General features: G+C 50.1%; 1 protein-coding gene across 3 annotated transcripts in view; it reads right to left on the reverse strand.

Moving 5' to 3' along the window:
- TRIO (trio Rho guanine nucleotide exchange factor) overlaps positions 1 to 19300 on the reverse strand; it is a 355929-nt gene that overhangs the window by 139088 nt on the left and 197541 nt on the right. For all 3 annotated transcript variants that reach the window (XR_001919786.1, XM_018065520.1, XM_018065521.1), the window contains exons 12-16: positions 11612 to 11781; positions 9895 to 10069; positions 4040 to 4235; positions 2435 to 2601; positions 398 to 517 (exon numbers count right to left, since the gene is read on the reverse strand). Coding sequence is in view for 2 of the 3 variants with exons in the window: in XM_018065520.1 (XP_017921009.1) it covers positions 398 to 517; positions 2435 to 2601; positions 4040 to 4235; positions 9895 to 10069; positions 11612 to 11781 (828 nt within the window). In the remaining variant the exon portion in view is untranslated. The remainder of the gene's footprint in view (positions 1 to 397; positions 518 to 2434; positions 2602 to 4039; positions 4236 to 9894; positions 10070 to 11611; positions 11782 to 19300) is intronic.

A 19300-nucleotide genomic window follows, 5' to 3' on the forward strand; every position in this document is an offset into this window, starting at 1 on the left:
TCTATGAAAATAACCACCCCCAGTGCACACCCTGCTCTGTCAAGACTGATTACACAGCAGCGGGCTGTGCCTCTGAGACCAGCAAAATGGATGGAACCTCAGCGAAGACCCCAGCTTGGGCGCCCTGGTGCCGAGGTGTTCCTGCCGGGGCCTGCCAGCCACGGGACAGCAGGGGCTCGGCAGGAGCCACCCTTGGCCCCCGGGGCCCTTGTGGCAAGGCCGCCCTGGTGGCATGGGCGCATCCAGCGCTTGCTGGACTACCTGCTCCTGTGATGCGCTGAGTGCAGGTTTGCAGGCGCGGCCGTCCTGGGGCCCAGGGTCGGGGCCTTGAGAGGGGGCCTAGCGGGCTGGCCCTGAGGCCGGAGGGGCCGGGCTCCGAGGGCGCCCGGGTCCCTACCTCGATGGCGTGCTGGAACTGCTCGTGCTCCCTCTGCAGCTGCTCCGCCTCCTGCAGCGAGCTGGCCGCGATGAGCCCGGCGTTCAGCATGGACTCTCCATTCCGGATCCAGCCCAGCACCTGGAACACAGCACGGGGGACTCCCAGCAGCAGGCCCTCCCGGGGCGTCCAGGCACAGTGCAGCGGCGACGCAACCCAAGGGCTGGGCGGTCAAGCGGCTCCTGTCGGCTAGGGAGCACTGACTTCCTTGTGACCGTGCTGGCAACTGCCTGCTTTCCTTCTGTGCGATCTGAGCGTTAAGTGCTGCATTTTGAAATTAATTCTGGGGCCTCCCTGGTGGCTCAGGGGTAAAGAATCTGCCTGCCAGTGTAGGGGACACACGGGTTCTTTCCCTGGTCCGGGAAGATCTCACAAGCCTTGGAGCACCTAAGCCCGTGTGCCGCAATGACTGAAGCCTGTGCTCTGGAGCCTGGGGGCCGCGACCACTGAAGCCAGCGCGTCCGACAGCCTGGGCTCCACGAGACAAGCCACTGCAATGAGAAGCCTGCACACCGCAGCTGGAGAGGAGCCTCCCCCCGCCACAGCTCGAGAAAAGCCCAGGCAGCAAGGAAGAACCAGCACAACCAAAAATAAAAAAATACAAGTTTACACACACACACACAAAAAAAACCTTAACTTTAAAAATTAAAAGGAAAGTTAATTCTCTCACGTTTAGTTTCAAGTGAGAACTGAAAAGGGTTGAGCATCCAGAGGAGTGATCATTAGTCCATGGGTCTAGTCCAGATTGAGAATCACACGGTAGAAAACCTACTACTGCAAAGAAATTCCCTGATAATAAAAAATGCATGTATCTTTCACTCCTTAAGGCCTGAGGAACATGCAGAATAACCAAACTGCTTGACAAGCTCCTTGGTCTCACTCATGTATCCTCCACATTAGTGTCAGTGCTGAGACAGCACAGGAACCAAAGGATGAGCTTTGCGGTCTGCTGAGAAATCAGGACCACACCACCAGTCTCAGCATCACGGAACCGGAAGTCAGTTCCGACTGTGGAAGCCATAGGGAGTGTGGAAGGTCAATCTGGACGGTCGCTTATGGCAGAAATTGCTGGTTACCCACCCAACACCTACTTTCCTCATCTCTTTTATTCAGAAAAATCCCAACTTGTGGAAAAGAGCTTGAGATAAAGCCACTTCTCAGCTACCATGGCAGCTTGCTACAGGTATGATGTAATTTCAGCCACTGAGGTCAAAGCAAGAGCTTTTGGGAGCATTTGGGGAACGTCTTTCTTTACTGATCCAGGTGCTGCCTCTTTCTTGTTATGCTTTCCCCTTCCTGATGCCTGGAACGTGGAGGTGATGGCTGGGGCTACAATGGCCACTTGGCAGCCATTTGGCAACCATTAAGTCTCCTCTGATCAAACGTAACATGTGTCTTTCTGTGCATCTACCAGAATCCTGGGAATCCATACGTCCATGGTTTCCCGGCTCAGGAGGTAAAATGTCACGGACATGCTTAATACACACAGGCATGGAATCCCACGGGCACTGAGCTGAAACCAATCTGTTCCAGATGTCCATTTGTGTTCTGCCATGCTCTCTGGGAGGTGGCAGTATAGAGTTCTGACAAAACAAGAAGACCCCAGCCATACACAGCCTGTGGTTGGGGGCAGATTGATAATAGCTTATTTGGGGAGGAAAAAAAAAATCATGTATTTATTCAGCCCAGGAAGCACCACATTCAGAGTTTCAGGCAAGAGATTACCAATGACAAAACAAGCGAAGGGGAGGTGACTTGTAAGTGATCAGCCTGCCGGGTGGGGAAGGCTTTTCTACTAGAGTAATAAGCGCACAGCTGCCCGGACGCTGGCTGTTTTCAGCTAGCTGCAGCTGCGGCAGGGGGCGTGCTCTACCCTTACGTCAGGAGGGCTGTGTTCTGAACAGGGCCAACCTTTCCCAGCGCTTGCACGTCCGAGTCACCGGGAGTGCACTTGTGGGTCCTCCTGGGTCCGGCTCAGACCTCCGGCCGTTCGTTTACCTGCTTGACTTCGGCCTGCAGGTGGCGCAGCTGCACGCACTGCTCCAGGTGCTTCCGGTGCTGCTCAGCCGCGAGATCCAGTTCCTGCTGCTTCTCGTGCAGAAACTCCAGCAAGTCCTGGACTCGCGTGGCCATGTCCACATCTCTGTCGCAAAGCAGCTCCACACCTGTGGACGTAGAAGGGACACCCTGAGTTCAACCAGCACTTCAACCTGTTCTTAACGGGCGCACGATGTACACGCTGCATCTGGAACCTGACCTACCTACCCAGCGGGGGCCAAGCCGTGACTGGGAAGGCTGAGGCCGGCAGAGGGGGTTTACGTGCACCTCTGAGCACACGAGTGTGTCTCAGAGGATGAGTTTGATGGGGTCCAAAGCCAAGTTTAAGGTACAGCTAACCAAACCAATGCGGTACACCTGGGTTGAGAAGATCCCCTGGAGGAGGGCGTGGCTACCCACTCCAGTATTCTTGCCTGGAGAACCCCACAGACAGAGGAGCCTGGTGGGCTGCCATCCATGGGGCTGCAGAGCTGGACACGGCTGACAGACTAAGCACAATCAAACCAAACTCATTACCTACTTATCTGCTTTTCCTCCTATACTGATATCTGGTCAAAGTGAGAAGTCCTTTATAAACGAGCGAACTTTGGCTTATTTTTGTTATCTACCGCATACCTGTTCAACTCTTGAGAAAGCACTGAATCTGCCTTGTGTAACAGGAGTAATGCAGTATGCTGCTGCTGCTGCTAAGTCGCTTCCGTCGTGTCCGACTCAGTGCGACCCCATAGACGGCAGCCCACCAGGCTCCCCTGTTCCCAGGATTCTCCAGGCAAGAATACTGGAGCGGGTTGCCATTTCCTTCTCCAATGCATCAAATTGAAAAGTGAAAATGAAGTTGCTCAGTCATGTCTGACTCCTAGCGACTCCATGGACTGCAGCCCACAAGGCTCCTCTGCCCATCGGATTTTCCAGGCTAGAGTACTGGAGTGGGGTGCCACTGCCTTCTCCTGCTGCTAAATTTCTAACACTACAGTCCCTCCACGGTTTTGAGCCTACAGTGACATCTGCTGGTAAAATGTAAACTCAGAAAAAAAAAAAACAAAGGACATGAAAATATTTTCTTGGGGTTTACTTTTCATTCATGCAGATACAACAATAAATCATTTGTAAAACGAATCTTCATGCCACTTGAATTAACCTGAAAGAATGTTAGGGGGAAGTACACTAGTCATAATGTTAGATGTGACCACATCATGCAGGTGAGGGCTTCCCTGGTGGCTCCGATGGTAAAGAAACTGCCTGCAATGTAGGAGACTGGGGTTCAGTCCCTGGGTTGGGAAGATCCCCTGGAGAAGGGAAAGGCTACCCACTCTAGTATTCTCGCCGGGAGAATCCCCATGGACAGAAGCCTGGAGGGCTACAGTCCATAGGGTCGCAAAGAGTCAGACACGACTGAACAACTAACACATTCATTTTCACGTGGGTGAAAGCAAGCACACGTCTCCATGCAGAGAGCAGGTGTGACACCTGAATCCCAGGGTGAGTGGCCCGCAGAGCCGTCGCCGAGAGGAGCCCCGGCCGAGGCGGGGCGGGCGCGCTGCTCACCGGAAGCCTGCACCTCGTTGACGTACTGCAGCAGGTCCTGCCCTTGGTGGATGACGTCGAAGGTCAGGTTGTTCATGGTCAGGGCCTTGTCTGCGTGGTGCTGCAGGCGCTGCTCCGCGATCGTGAGGTCCTCTGTGTCGAAGTCGTTCATTTGCTGAGAAAGCTCATCGTTCCAAGACTCCAGGTCTGAGATGATCTGACAGGGGAAATCATCTGCTTAGGACCAAGACGTGAAGAATGAAAGCCTGCTGTGCCACCTCTCAGGGCCGAGTCAGGGAGGAAGAGATGGATGAGACTGCGCCAGAAGGACACAGAAGCCAGTGGACGGGGCTCCTACTGGCCAAAGACAGGACAGTTAGACCCTAAAAAGTGACCACAACTGAATCAAATACACTGACTATAAAGAAGCCCATTAACTCCAGAGAAGAGCTGAAATCCAAAAAGTTAACGAAAAGCTCTTTGGTTCTGATTAAAAGGACTCAAGCTTTATCCTCAAAATTGGTTCTTAAAGGAGAAAACTAATTATTCAAGCACAAAATGATGAAGCAAAGTTCCTCTTTATGGTTAAATCTAGCTATTAAGTGCAGAAATAATAAAATTAGAAAACTTCTAACAAAAAATCCTAGTAAATCACCTATTCAGGTCAAGGTCATCGGTACCTAGTGGACTATCAGAGAGAGGCTGATAGGGCACCTCCTGGGATTGCAGACTACCCACAGCATCCCTGAAGAAGGGGGACCAGACAGGACACAAGCCGCCTTGTGGAAGAGCCAAGTAGGGTCAGCTGTGGAGCTTTGGGAACCAAAAGGAACCCGAATCTGATTGGGTCTTTCCATCTACCTTCTTTGGAGAAGGAAATGGCAACCCACGCCAGTGTTCTTGCCCGGGAAATCCCATGGGCAGAGGAACTTGGTGGACTACACAACCCATGGGGTTGCAAGAGTCAGACACAACTCTTGTGACTGAACTACCACCACCATCCACCTTGTAAGGTTACAGACAATGCCCAGGAAAGAAACATGGTTAAACAGCCTAGTAGAAATCAAGTGAAAAAAGGCAAAATGTGGGACCTGGTTCTTTTGATACTTGTTACTTAAACGAGTCATCACACAGAAAAAAAGGGGAGGGCAGAGAGAGACACTGCCAGATGAAAACATTACCCACAAATGCAGGGGCAGACCCCATGTGCCTCCTCTCTGCAGCACTTGTAGAAATCTGAATAGAGGCTGAGTGTTAGCAGGTAACAAAGAAACACTCTTAAACTGGCAGGGTGCTTGGGATGTGATTACATAAGAAAATGGCCTACTTTTTAGAGGTACTTACAAAGTCTCTAGGAGTGAAACACTACCAGCTGGTCGAGTTTTTCCTCTAAAACACCATAGCACAACAATATCAAAAGGAGGATACTTGGTAAGATGGGCAAATTTGTCGAATTTAGACGACAGGCACTTGGAAAGGCACTGTACAATTTTTGCTACTTTTATGTAGGTCTGAAAACTTACACGATATACTTTTTTAAAAATAATGACCAAAATTATAAAATCCAGAAAAGAGGAAAAACTTTCTTGTGAACAAATATTATCTCTACATTTCCCATGGATCCTAATTTCTTTTATCCATAGGAGCTGTTGTGAAATTAATTTGAGAATGTGAGAGTTTACACAGAATCCAGCTGTGAGATGGGAAAAAATAAAAATCTTAAGGCTTCTCCAAATTCCTATTGCCTCAATCTCCCTGATTTCTTCTTTTATTACTGGGTCTGCATAATATATGTGTCTGTTACATTAATATATTCATTTGTAAGTTAATTCATTTATAATTATATCCACTTGCAAATTAATAATTTTAAACAATGCCAAGTTAGACATAAACCGAGAAGTCCCAAGGAAAATACTTTTGAAAAGGAAAAAAAAATTACCATAACTTTAACCTTGATCTCTATTCTACAGGGAATTTTCTTTCTTAATGTTTGTTTGCTTTCTGGCCCTGAGGGAGAAGAATTAGGTGTGGTGATGAGTTACAGATTCAGCCACAGTGCTTCACACAGACAACATCAGGCTCAGAAAACACTCAAGAAATGGACAACAAACAAAGATCAATGTGCTAAAAGCAGCAGGATTCAAAAACACTCACTGAGCACAAGGAAACCCTGGCGACGGCCAGGATCAAGGAGCATCAGGAAAAATCCTGTCCCCACGTTTGGCATTACGGCTTGTTAATCATCACGCAAGCCAAGAAAATAAACCTGTGGCAAACACGAAGCTCAGGAAAGTGCAAGGCTTTTTTGAACAGGATTCTTTGAAGAAATAACTCAGATACCACTTCTTTTTTTAATGTATCCCTTAATTTTTAGACAGTCTTTTTCTTTCTAAATGTACAGAGACCTATGGCTGTTTTCTGTAACTCTCACAGGATGCTAGCATAAGGCTTTGGCTGTTCTTTTCATATCAATGGAGCAAGATTTTATTTGGGCTATCTGGAGACTGAAATCCCAATATTCTAAGCTACAGGAAATCCTGCTTCACTTTTGAGAGATGGAAAGGTTATTTCAATTCAAATACAAGTGATACAGGGGATTTTTAAACACTGACGAGGTACCATGAATTTCTTCCATGAGACTGGGCCATGCCTGCTATAGGCAGTCAGATGGGGCATTTTCCCAGACAAGAGAGGAAATCCCAGCAAAGCCTAACATGCTCAGGTTTTCCACATTTTCAGGATTTCTCTAGAGAAACAGAAGGCTCTCAGGCTATGACATTTTAAAAGCTTTTAGACTTTCTTTTAGTTGGTCTGTGACTGAACTGTAGGTTGGCTTAATTTCTCAGCTTAGGAAAACACTTATCCCGGGCTGAGACTGATCCACTACAAACAAAATTAGGGGAGGTGATGAATTCCAGCTGAGCTATATCAAATTCTAAAAGATGAGGCTCTTAAAGTGCTGCATTCAATATGCCAGCAAATTTGGAAAACTTAGCAGTGGCCACATGACCGGAAAACGTCAGTTTTCATTCCAATCCCAAAGAAGGGCAATGCCAAAGAAAGTTCAAATTTTCATATAGTTGCACTCCTCTCACACACTAGCAAAATAATGCTCAAAATCCTCCAAGCTAGGCTTCAACAGTTCATGAACCGAGAACTTCTAGATATACAAGTTGGATTTAGAAAAGGCAGAGGAACCACAGATAAAATTATCAACGTCCACTGGTTCGTAGAAAAACCAAGAGAATTCCAGAAAAATATCTACTTCTGCTTCACTGACTATGCTAAACCCTTTGACTGCGTGGATCACAACAAATTGTGGAAAATTCTTCAAGAGATGGGAATACCAGACCATCTGACCTGCTTCCTGAGAAATCTGTATACAGGTCAGAAGCAACGGTTAAAACTGGACATGGAACAACAGACTGGTTCCAGATTGGGAAAGGAGTACGTCAAGGCTGTATAGTGCCACTCTGCTTATTTAACTTATATGCAGAATACATCATGCAAAATGTTAGGGTGGATGAAGCAAGCACAAGCTGGAATTAAAATTGCAGGGAAAAATATCAATAACCTCAGATATGCAGATGACACCATCCTTAGGGCAGAAAGCGAAGAGGAACTAAACAGCCTCTTGATGAAGGTGAAAGAGGAGAGTGAAAATGCTGGCTTAACACTCAACATTCAAAAAACTAAGATCATGGCATCCGGTCCCATCACTTCATGGCAAACAGATGTGGAAACAACGTAAACAGTGACAGACATTATTTTCTTGGGTTCCAAAATCACTGCAGATGGTGACTGCAGCCATGAAATTAAAAGACGCTTGCTCCTTGGAAGAAAAGATAAACCTAGACAGCATATTAAAAAAGCAGAGAAATTACTTTGCCAACAAAGGCCCGTATAGGTAAAGCTATGGTTTTTCCAGCAGTCATGTATGGATGTGAGAGTTGGACCGTAGAAGGCTGAGCACCGAAGAATTGATGCTTTTGAACTGCGGTGTTGGAGAAGACTCTTGAGAGTCCCTTGGACTGCAAGGAGATCAAATCAGTCAATATTAAAGGAAATCAATTCTGAATATTCAGTGGAAAGACTGATGCTGAAGCTCCAGTACTTTGGCCACCTGATGCTAAGAGGTGACTCACTAGATAAGACTGTGAGGCTGGGAAAGACTGAAGGCAGGAGGAGAATGGGGCAACAGAGGATGAGATGGTTGGATGGCATCACTGACTCAATGGCCATGAATCTGAGCAAGCTCCAGGAGATGGTGAAGGACAGGGAAGTCTGGCCGTGCTGCAGCCCACGGGGTCGCAAAGAATCGGACACGACTGAGCGACTAAAGAACTACATTTTAAACCAGGAGTTTCGTGAAAGAAGAAACACAATCAAAATAAAATTCTCCCTTTTGCAGCAGCATTAATACAAACAAAGTCAACCTTTTTTTGTTTTTCAAATGCCAAACTGTCAGAAGGAATACTTCGAATAGTGCTTCTGATTGCTTCTTTGTAGTCCCTGATTGGAACTATTTAATAAGCAGCCAAGTTTACAGGAGTAATTTCTGCGAAATGGAGGTGAGAGAGGAGGGCAGCTACGCTGGCTCTTCTGTTTCTGCAGCACTGCTCCCTGACCCTGAGACCCCCAGTGCTGCACCCTGACCATGGCTAGACACGATGGCTGAGACCAGTGTGTCTCTGCTCTCCGTGGATGGGAAAGTCAAGACCAAAGCCCTTGAGCAGGTCTGACCAGGCAACATGGGCAGAGTTTAACTCCTTGTCATCACCGGTTAACAGTTAAGAAGGCCTTTCTTTAATGTAATAAAAAGGCTGACGGAAGTTTAGACAAGCAGCCACGAAAGGCCCCATGAGAGGCCCACATACCAAACTGCCACTTGGGGCTGGGCTGAGGGACCCAGGACCACTTCAGGCAGAGGGTCTGCTCAGCTGAGGGAGCCCTGCACCCCTCTGTCTTCTGCAGTACGTGGGGTCCGGGCCCCCCTGCCCTCATGGCTCTGTTCTAAACGCAGGTCAAGTGACAAGAGAGCCCGCTCTGCGGACTCTGGCGGGTGGGTATGGGCCACCTGGGATGCCTGGAGGTGCCTGAACAGACAGCAGGTAGGCCCCTGCCAGCAGCTCATGAAGCCCTTGGGCTCCAGGAAGCCAGCCTCACCAGAGAGTATCTGGTTCCTCAATCATCCTGTTTCACACACAGATTCATCGCCATCCAGTGATAATGACTTCTGCCTGAACTTCGTCAAGTTCAAAAACATTAAGTCTTGCCTGGCAGAAAATCAAGAAACTCTTTCTGATGAAGAAAAGAAATCTGTCCTTTCTCCTAGTCACGTATAAGGTGCAATAGTCGATTTTTAGGTAAGAATTACAGGCAACCTGAGAATATTTCTGTCGGGGGAGGGAAAGGTGGGGCGGGTGGGGCGTTTCCTGGGACATAAAACACCATTACTGCAGGCTCAGGGAGCACTCAGGGAGAGGAAGAGGACAGGGTGGGGAGGAGCATCGCTGCCCTGAGCCTCTGCCCCCAGGACGAGGGGATGGCTGTGCAGGGGGCCTGGTCCAGGGTGACCAGCCGAGGGTACAAGGTAGCTCTGTCTGCAGAAGCCCTGCCTCGGCTGCACCCTCACAGCTCACTCGCTTTGCTCTCCTTCTGTGTGGTGTCTGCCCGCTGCCCACCTGCCTCCCCCAGGGCCGAGCCCTCTCACTCAGGGACCGAGCTGGGGTTGGGGCCACTCTGTCCCTCCTCGTCCTCCTGGTGCAGACAGAAAGGGGGGCAGTGGGCGAGGGCGTGGCTCGGGGGCGGGGCCTGGTCGGGGGCGGGGCTGGACCGGGGGCGGGGGGGGGGGGCAGGGCCCGCGGGGCACTCACGTCAATGGCATCCCGCTCAAAGATGCGCAGCTGCAGGAAGAGCTCCAGCTTGATCTTGCGCTCCTGGAAGAGCTCCTCCATCTGCGCCTGGGCCTCGTCCAGCTGCTGCAGCACTGTCTCGATGTGGCTGATGGAGCTGTTGTGCGGCGTCTTGTTGCTGGAGATGGCTGAGTCCCTGCGAGGAGGCGGGGGTGCAAACAAGAATTGTAAGGGAAGACCTCTCCCTGTCGGGGCTGGGGGGCCGGGCCGGGGGGAGGAGCCGGCAGAAAGTGGGGCTGCAGCACTCAGAAAAGAAGCTGCTTCTCCGGCCCAACCACCCTGGGCTTTCCCGGGGGCCCAGGACACGCGGAGGAACACCTCCCGCTCCTCCTCACAGCCCCTCTCAGAAGCAGGCGGCCAGCCACCACACAAAGCATCCCAGGGAGCTTCATCTTCAACCCCCTTCCTCGTTAAGTGGAGAAGAAAGAGTTCCTATTTGCTACAGAGGATGAGATGGCTGGATGGCGTCCCCGATTCAACGGACACAGATTTGAGCAAATGCCGGGAGATGGTGAAGGACAGGGAGGCCTGGTGTGCTGCAGTCCACGGGGTTGCAAAGAGTCGGACACGACTGAGCAACTGACCAATAACTGTTTCTACAAAGGGCAGCGCCAGGTCGGCTGTAAGCATCTCCCTGTGAAGCAGCTCACTGAGCCTTTATCACGGAAGGACTGCCTGACTCTCAGCAAAGCGAGCACTGCGGGAAGACGTCAGCGACCATTAGATAAGCTGACCCTGAGTGATACAGCAGGGGGTCCACATAAAGGTGGCCCAGCCCCAGCCTGCCTCCTGTCTTCCCCCCACAAGCAACACCTGAGTGTCACCAGAGGCCGGGCCTGCCTGAGCCTGGACTTTCAGGGTTGGGATGCCTATCACATTCTGGAAAACTAGCGTGCTCTGGGCCCCAAGGACGCAGTCCCGGGAGGTTTAAATTCATCTGGTTTGTAAAGAAATTTCAGTCAGTAATACGTACATGTTAAAAGGAAATATTAATAAGATCTGAATTCTGGGAAAGTTCGTGTGTTAGTTGCTCGGTTGTGTCCGACTCTTTGAGACCCCATGGACCGTAGCCCGCCAGACTCCTCTGTTCATGGGATTCTCCAGGCAAGAATACTGGAGTGTGTTGCCATTTCCTCCTCTAGGGGATCTTCCCAACCCAGGGATCAAACCCAGGTCTCTTGCATTGCAGAGAGATTCTTACTGTCTGAGATACCAGGGAAGTTTATTAGTCAATGCCGTAAAGAGAAAAATTGTAAAAAGAGTGAAAGAAAACCGAAAGAGGAAAAATAAAGACAGGAGAGAGATGTTAAAGTCTCCTCCGCATGGATGTTATTCATTCTCTGCCTAGCTGGACAGAGAGTTATAGTAAATGGTTCAAAAAAGCAGAGGGGAAAGAGTGCCTCTCAGACGTCAGAGCGCTGGGGGGCTGCGACAGGGTTCTGAGACGGGGGTGGTGGGTAGAGACAGAGGGGCAGGGATGGGGGGCTGGGACTGGGGTGTAGGGACAGAGGGGCTGGGGCAGGGGGTTGGGATGGGCCCAGGGATGGGGGCCTGGGACAGGGGTGTCAGACAGAGGGGCTGGGGCAGGGGGCTGGGATGGGGGCAGGGACGGGGGTGTAGGAACAGAGGGGCTGGGGCAGGGGGCTGGGATGGGGGGGCAGGGGCAGGGCCGGCCCACCTCAGCTGCTGGATCAGGTCCTCGCCTTCCTTGATGACGTTCACAGTCACCTGCAGGGTGGTCTGCTGCTGCTGGCCGAAGCGCTTGCTGAGGTCCTGCACGGCCTCCACGGACTCGGCGTACACGTCGTCCAGCAGCTCCTTCTGCAGCTCCTCCAGCCATGTCCACAGCTGCAGAGACAGCGGCATGAGGGGCCCTGCCCTGCGGCCCGGGGGAGGGGACCGGGGGCAGCGGCTCCCAGGAGCCGGAAGGGAGGCGGGTGGCGGGGGAGGCACCCAACACAGGAGCGGAACACAGAGCAGGACGCGAGGTGAGAAAACAAACAGGCAGCGAGCCCGGGGGAACCGTCACAAAGAAGAGAAAGGAAGGGCGGGGGGTGGGCAGCGACTCTCCCCGTCCCTCCCGACACAACCACGCGCAGGAGGAAATGGAAAAGACCCTCCGACGGCCGGAACCTCTGCTGAACGGAACCGGCATCCTTCCACCTGCCTTCTGACTCTTTATTTAGCAGACCGACGGGCTTTATTTTTAGCCAGAGCATTACAATCCATGATCAGTTATTAAGCTGCAGTTTAGACAGGGGGCTTTACATCCCTCAGAAAAGAAGGAAGCGTCCAGCATGGTGCAATCAACCCGTCTCCACACCCAGCAGGAGATTTGGACGTGACTGTGCCAGGTTCCCACTCCCAGCCCAGGCCACGGCCACGGCCACGGCCAGAGCTCACGAGAGGCGTGCAGGCTGCGAACATGTGGTCACTGTCACGGCCAGGACCACCAACAAGGTGTCCATGGACCCCGGCGGGTAAAGATAACTCGGGACAAGAGTGGCTCCCAGCCTGGCGGGGACACAGACTCTCGCCCGCTCCCAGGAAGCCTACTGCCTCCTCCAAACCCCTGGTCAGTGAGCAGCAAAGACAGTGAATTTAACGGAGTGGGCCCTGGTGGCTTGGAAGTGGATTGTGTGCAGAGAAAATGCTCCCTGCTTCCCCAGGGATGGAACAGTCACCTCCGACGTCTTGTGCTAAGTCGCTTCCGTCGTGTCCGATTCTTTGCCCCTTAGGACTGTAGCCCACCAGGCTCCTCTGTCCACAGGGTTCTCTAGGCAAGAACACTGAAGTGGGTTGCTGTGCCCACCTTCAGGGGATCTTCCTGGCCCAGGGATTGAACCTGAGTCTTATGTCTCCTGAACTGGCAGGCGGGTTTTATACCACTAGCACCACCTGGGTGGCTACTAGTCCCTTACAGATGGCTGGCTGGGCGGCGGGGTGAGGCTTGCCCCTACCATGCCCTGCCACGCAGGCCTCTTGGCAGAGGTAGCACCACAGCTTTACTGAGGCCTCAGTGACACACAAGAAACCACAGAAATTTAAAATACAGTAAGTTTGCTACATACTAATAAGTTCTGCTCTGAGAGCATGTTCGTACGGCCAATTTGTTTGTAAGTCCAACAAAGTTAGCCTAGGTACTGAATTAACACAACCAGCTATACAGTCCTGTACTGTAAAAGGTTTGTAATACTTTTCACACAAATAATTTAAAAAGAACACATTTTTAATCTTGCAGTACAGTACCATGAAAGGTACAGTGGTGACAGTTCAACAGCAGGTACAACGGCTGGCATCAAGTGAACAGGCAGGAAAAGTCACTGGCCTGGGAAGGGCGAGGAGGTGGGAGATGGCAGAGCTGAAGGACCGTCAGCAATGGGAGACGGGAGGACCAGCTGCAACGTCACTCACGCCTCACACTGATGGAATGCACACACGCATCTCTGAAAGTTCCAAACTTGGAGGTTCGCATGGAGGGGACTTAGTATATACAGATTCGCACATAGGGCACTTACTCTATACAATTTGGTGAGCTCTGACGCATGCAGATCCGTGCGAAGGGCAATGAGACTGCGACACGGCTGCTCCCTGACCCCGAGAATCTTCCCGAGGCCCTCAGGACGCCCTCCTCCCCGCTCTGCTCCCCCATCCCGGACAGCCACCAGCCTGCCTTCTGCCACTACAGACTAGCTTCCATTTTCTAAAAGAAATTCTATGCACAGAATCACGTTGTAGGTACTCATTTGTTTGCTCTGGCTTTTATCAGCATCGTTGAGACTTTATCCATACCACTGTGTGTGTCAACAGTTCTTTCCTTTTTGCTATTGAGCGGTATTCCATTCTGTGCCGATGACGCACCATATCGGCTCAGATGGTGATGACATCTGGGCTGTTTCCAGTGTGGGGCACCCTGGTGTCTGGCCTCTGTAGGCACCTGCACTTCCCTTTCTTGGAGGTACATGTCCAGGTGTAGAATGGCTGGATCACATGGTAGGTGTGGGCCAAACTGTTTTCCAAAGTGGCTCATTTCACATCTACCTGCTGCAGTATGCGAGTGCTCCAATCCTGCCACACACTCACCGATTCCTGATGTGGTTGGTCTTTTTAATTGGAGACATTCGAAATGAGTGGTTTCTCATTACAGCTTTAATTAGCCATTCTCTAATGCCTAGTGAAGGCAAGTCCAAGCTAACCTTGTAAGAGTTCTTTTGTTGCTAAACATGCATTTAGTTCAAAACAGAGCACTGGCAGTTGGCTCTTTAAATAGGCTAATTAAATTTAAAAATAAGGGAAGTGCTGGCAAAGGACTTACTTTTAGTCAAGTACTTGGGGCCCTACAGAGTTTATTTTACTAAAAATGTTAAAATGTCAACTTGTGTCTTATTATTTACTAATTTTTGTAAGATACTAAATTTCATACAATCCAAGGATTTTAATTAAAGGCATTTCAGAGAGAGGCTGGTCCAACTCTATGATCTTACAGATTAAAGAGAGGCCCCTAGGTGATATAGCAACCTGCACACATGGGCAAACCTATCAGCAGTGCCAACTCAGGAGCAAAGCCAGTTGAGTATCAGAAAGGAGGCCCCCAGGCCGGGTGACACTTCACACTGATGCTGAATCTCAACATGAAAAAAGCCATTTGTCGACCGAATATGGACTGATTTTACGCACCATCTATAAAGAATAACATACTCTGGTTTTTTTCCCCTCTAAATTCTCATGAACATGGTTGCTGTTCAGTTCAGTTCAGTTCAGTTCAGTTCAGTTCAGTTCAGTTGCTCAGTCGTGTCCGACTCTTTGCGACCCCATGAATCGCAGCATGCCAGGCCTCCCTGTCCATCACCAACTCCTGGAGTTCACTCAGACTCACGTCCATCGAGTCAGTGATGCCATCCAGCCATCTCATCCTCGGTCGTCCCCTTCTCTTCCTGCCCTCAATCCCTCCTAGCATCAGTCTTTTCCAATGAGTCAACTCTTCGCATGAGGTGGCCAAAGTACTGGAGTTTCAGCTTTAGCATCATTCCTTCCAAAGAAATCCCAGGGCTGATCTCCTTCAGAATGGACTGGCTGGATCTCCTTGCAGTCCAAGGGACTCTCAAGAGTCTTCTCCAACATCACAGTTCAAAAGCATCAATTCTTTGGCACTCAGCCTTCTTCACAGTCCCAAGTCTCACATCCATACATGACCACAGGAAAAACCATAGCCTTGACTAGACGGACCTTTGTTGGCAAAGTAATGTCTCTGCTTTTGAATATGCTATCTAGGTTGGTCATAACTTTCCTTCCAAGGAGTAAGCGTCTTTTAATTTCATGGTTGCTGTAGTTATAAATAATAGGAAGGATGAAAGCACTATGACCAGAAGAAATCTCTTAACTTGCTTTAATATTTCCCATGAAAAACCTTTTATGGGAAGGTGATGACTTCACAATATATCCAAGTATTAAATCATTATGTTGTATACCTGAAACTAGTATGTGTCAGTTATATCTCAACAGAAAAGTGTTACAGCCACAAATAATTTATAAAAACACTTTTCTCATAATACTGAATAACAATTACGAGTGTGGGTTCTGAAGCCAGATTGTCTTGAGTTCCAATCCTGACTTAACATCTCCCAGGGTGTGACTTGGGCAACCTAACCTGGAGCTATGTCTTGCAGTTCTCATCCATAAAATGAGCAATGCCTACCTCAGGGAATTACCGAGAAGATTCAACAAGATGATATATATTTCTTCAAAATACGTCAATGTTAGCCACTATTATAGTTTTATTCTTACAAGAATAAGAATCAGTTTTTGAAAGTGTTCTTTCTATGGATATTTTTCAAAACATGCTCCAGTTCCAACCCGTTGTTCAAAATAGGCCACTTATTCTGGTCAATTTAACACTGCACCACATTTAAATCCTTTTACCCTCCCCCCCCCAAAACTCCAATACTTTAGCCACCCGATGTGAAGAGCTGACCCACTGGAAAAGACCCTGACGCTGGGAAAGATTGAGGGCCATCGGGAAGAACTAGTTTATTCCCTCGACACCCTGGACCTCTCGACAACGCATCCAGGGTGGAGGGTGCACACCGCGCAGCTGGCTGCGGGGCCAGTGAAGGGCCCAGGTGTGGAGGAGACCACTGGGGCCCATCCTGGGTTCACACAGTTGAAAAGGGAAGAATAACCGAGGCAGAAGAACAGGTTACACATAAATCCACAATTAAATGCCCAAAGATCCTTTACTCTGAGAATTCATCTCTCTGGTCCTACAGGAAATTCATTTTGGAGGACAAAGTCTCAGAGAGAGGCAATTTCTGATGCCAGTTGATGATGAACTGAGATGTATCATAATACAACATGATTCAGGCAAAGTCTATTTTTAAGGTTTCAAAGTGGTACCTATGATGCCTAAAATAACCTCTGAATAAAGAAATGAGAAAGAGTCTCTAGGATACCTTGAAACTTTCTACCACAGATTCCCTAAGGGGGGGGGGGGACTGCATTTCTGTACACGCTGCTAATTTACAATAAAAAGATAAACCTCTGCCCCACAGTGAGAGAGGAGCTGTAGTCTACCCAAGTTCTCAGCAGTCGAGTCTGCTTCTAAGAGGACCTCGCCTGTAGCCAGGGGATGGCTAGGCAGCCCGAGTGAGGCAACGCTGCCCCCTAGAGGCCATCTCTGAGTTATCCATGCAGAGAACGTCAACCCGGGCCAGAACGGGGCTGCAGGTGTGTACAGACATGGATCACAGTCCAGGTTCAGGAAGACAGGTGGGGTTTTTGGGAGAAAACCCAGTGCTAAGATGCAGGACAGTCTGGTCCTGGGTCCAGCATCCAGCTGGGTCGGACCCTCGTGTGCCCCCTATTCCAGCCCCTTCTCCACACTCTGCGCTGTGCTGGGTGAAGCCTAAAGAAGGGATGAAGGTTCTGCTGGGAGAAAGTCCCCTGAAAAAGCCCCTTCTTCATTAGTGAGGCTCCTAAAAGCGCTCACTGGGGTGGGGAGCCCAGGCAAGGACTGAGTCTCTAACCCGGTCGGTGAGGAGGTCAGATGCAAGCCCTGAGACTTGGGGGGTGCTCCACCTGCAGCCTCACCCAGGTGAAGACTACAAGCCTGGGCCATGTGGAGGATCAGAGGAGGGTCCTTATCCCCTATGTGACCTTGGGCACGTCCTTGGCCTTCTCTGCCTTCAGTTTCCTCCTCTATGAAATGGGAGCGTTTCACCACGTATGCCTCCCCTAACAGGCAAAGCCAGTTTGGGAATCGAGAGAAAAGGCCACAAAAGTGTGGCAGCACTCAACCCCCCAAGCACCTCATGAACAGAAGCCGCCTCCACTGGAGCCCACAGCCCTGCGCTTGTCTGTGACCATCATTCAGGTTCCAGTGGGAATGCAGGGTTGCAGGGCCAGTGTGGGAACCGTAAGGGCTGGCAGCAGAAGTGAGTGGTTTCAATGGCAATTTACAGGCAGAATTGCTGAGGGTGTGTGCCACACACAGAAAACACGACTCTGTTTCTGGCAGAGGAAGCCTGGATCAAAGCGGAACTGTTCCAGCTACCAGCAGCATGTTCCTCAGTCTGAAATGAGCAACTGGGTCTTTTGGGGGCACATGCCTGTCACCTGACTGAGGAGGAAGGGTTTCAGGAGCACCTGGTTATTCTTGAAAGTGTTAGTTGCTCAGTCATGTCTGACTCTGCAACCCCCATGCACTGGAGCCCACCAGGCTCCTCTGTCCATGGGATTTTCCAGGCAAGCACATGAGAGGGGTTGGGATGCCATTTCCTTCCCCAGGGGATCTTCTTCGTTCCCCGACCAGGGATCGAACCCCCATCTCCCGCACTGGAAGGTGGGCAGTGGACCACCGGGGAAGTCGCCTGCCTATTCTGAGTCAAAGCAGACTCATAAATTAAAACCCATGAATGACATTTCCGTGAGAGATTTGGACTTAGGCTTGCTGGCATCTTCTCAGAAGCTATTTTCTTACCTGACGTATCTGGCAGACCCTGGTCTAGACTTTGATAAGCTTGTCCTCCGCACCAATCCACCCACTCGGAAGCTTCGTGCGCGGGCAGAGGTCTGCAGGGCAAACATCCTCCAGCCCTGCTGAGGTCATCCACTAACCAGCACCCCACTGCCAGCCTCACCAGCCAGGGCTTTGAATACAGCCAGGATGATTTCTGCTTCAGCACCAAGCCTGTCCTGGCTTTATGGCAACCTGCCCATTTTCAAGATAAATCGCTCTCAACACAACAAAGCAAGTTTTTAGGCTGGCTGGGTTTGGATCCGTAATCTCTCCAGATGTCCCAGACAGACATAAAAGTTCTGACTAGGTTAGTGGAGTCAGGTTAAAGACATGGTGACCGCACAGTCTGCTCCCCTATAAATGTGACACCAGGGATTAAAACCATCTGTCCGTGGGGTGCGGGGTCCACCTGGATGACTGGTCTCCAGCTCCCACATCCCCTTCGTCAACAAGCTGATTTGATTATGGGCCTGGGTTGGAAATGACTTCCTTATTCACATGCCGGGTGTGAGTTATGAAAGAAAGGTACAAACCCTTTCTTCCTGGCAAGGTCTCGTTGGAGATCAGTTTGGGAGGATAAGGACATTCTTGACTGTGTGTTAACTGACACTCTCAATCAATTCTTTTTCACAGTCGTTCAGCCCACACTGTTCTGTCTTGCGTACAAATTGAATGTCAAATGCTTGGTCAAACGCTCACTGGTTCCACTCTATTGTTGCTGCTTAGTTGCTAAGTTGTGTCCGAATCTTTGCAACCACATGGACTGAAGCCCACCCGGCTCCTCTGGCCTTGGGATTCTCTAGGCAAGAGTACTGGAGTGGGCTGCCATTTCCTTCTCCGGTGGATCTTCCTGACCCTGGGATTGAACCTGGGTCTCCCGCATTGCAGGCAGATGCTTCACCATCTGAGCCACTATGCCCTGAGAGAGAAACCAGCTTTAAACCGCTCTCTAACAAAAATACTCTTTTAACATGAATTACACTAAACTGAAAAAAGAATTTTCCTTTTAGATAATAACATCCCTCTTTCCCAACTGGCCAAAACCCAAAGGTTTTCCACCTATTTGTTTGGTGGAAAAAAAAAATTCACTTATTTTGCAGCTTTGGCTGGAAACAGAAGTAGTGAGTGACAGAAACAAAGAACGCCAACGTGACAGAGCCAGGAGCAAAAGGTGTCTGGAGCCACCGCCTCTGCCCCGGGCACTGCCCTGGACGCGGCGCCGGAGGTGAGCACCCGGCAAGGTTCTGGAGGCTGACCTGAAGGGTGAGTGAGGCACCAACTCAGACAAGGGGCAGCTGAGGCAGACCAAGCAGTTCCTGTTGCTCAAAGCTGAGTAAGGGAGCCATCCGGGCT

This window comes from Capra hircus, chromosome 20, assembly GCF_001704415.2.
Source record: "Capra hircus breed San Clemente chromosome 20, ASM170441v1, whole genome shotgun sequence".
In the NCBI taxonomy this organism is placed as follows: domain Eukaryota; kingdom Metazoa; phylum Chordata; class Mammalia; order Artiodactyla; family Bovidae; genus Capra; species Capra hircus.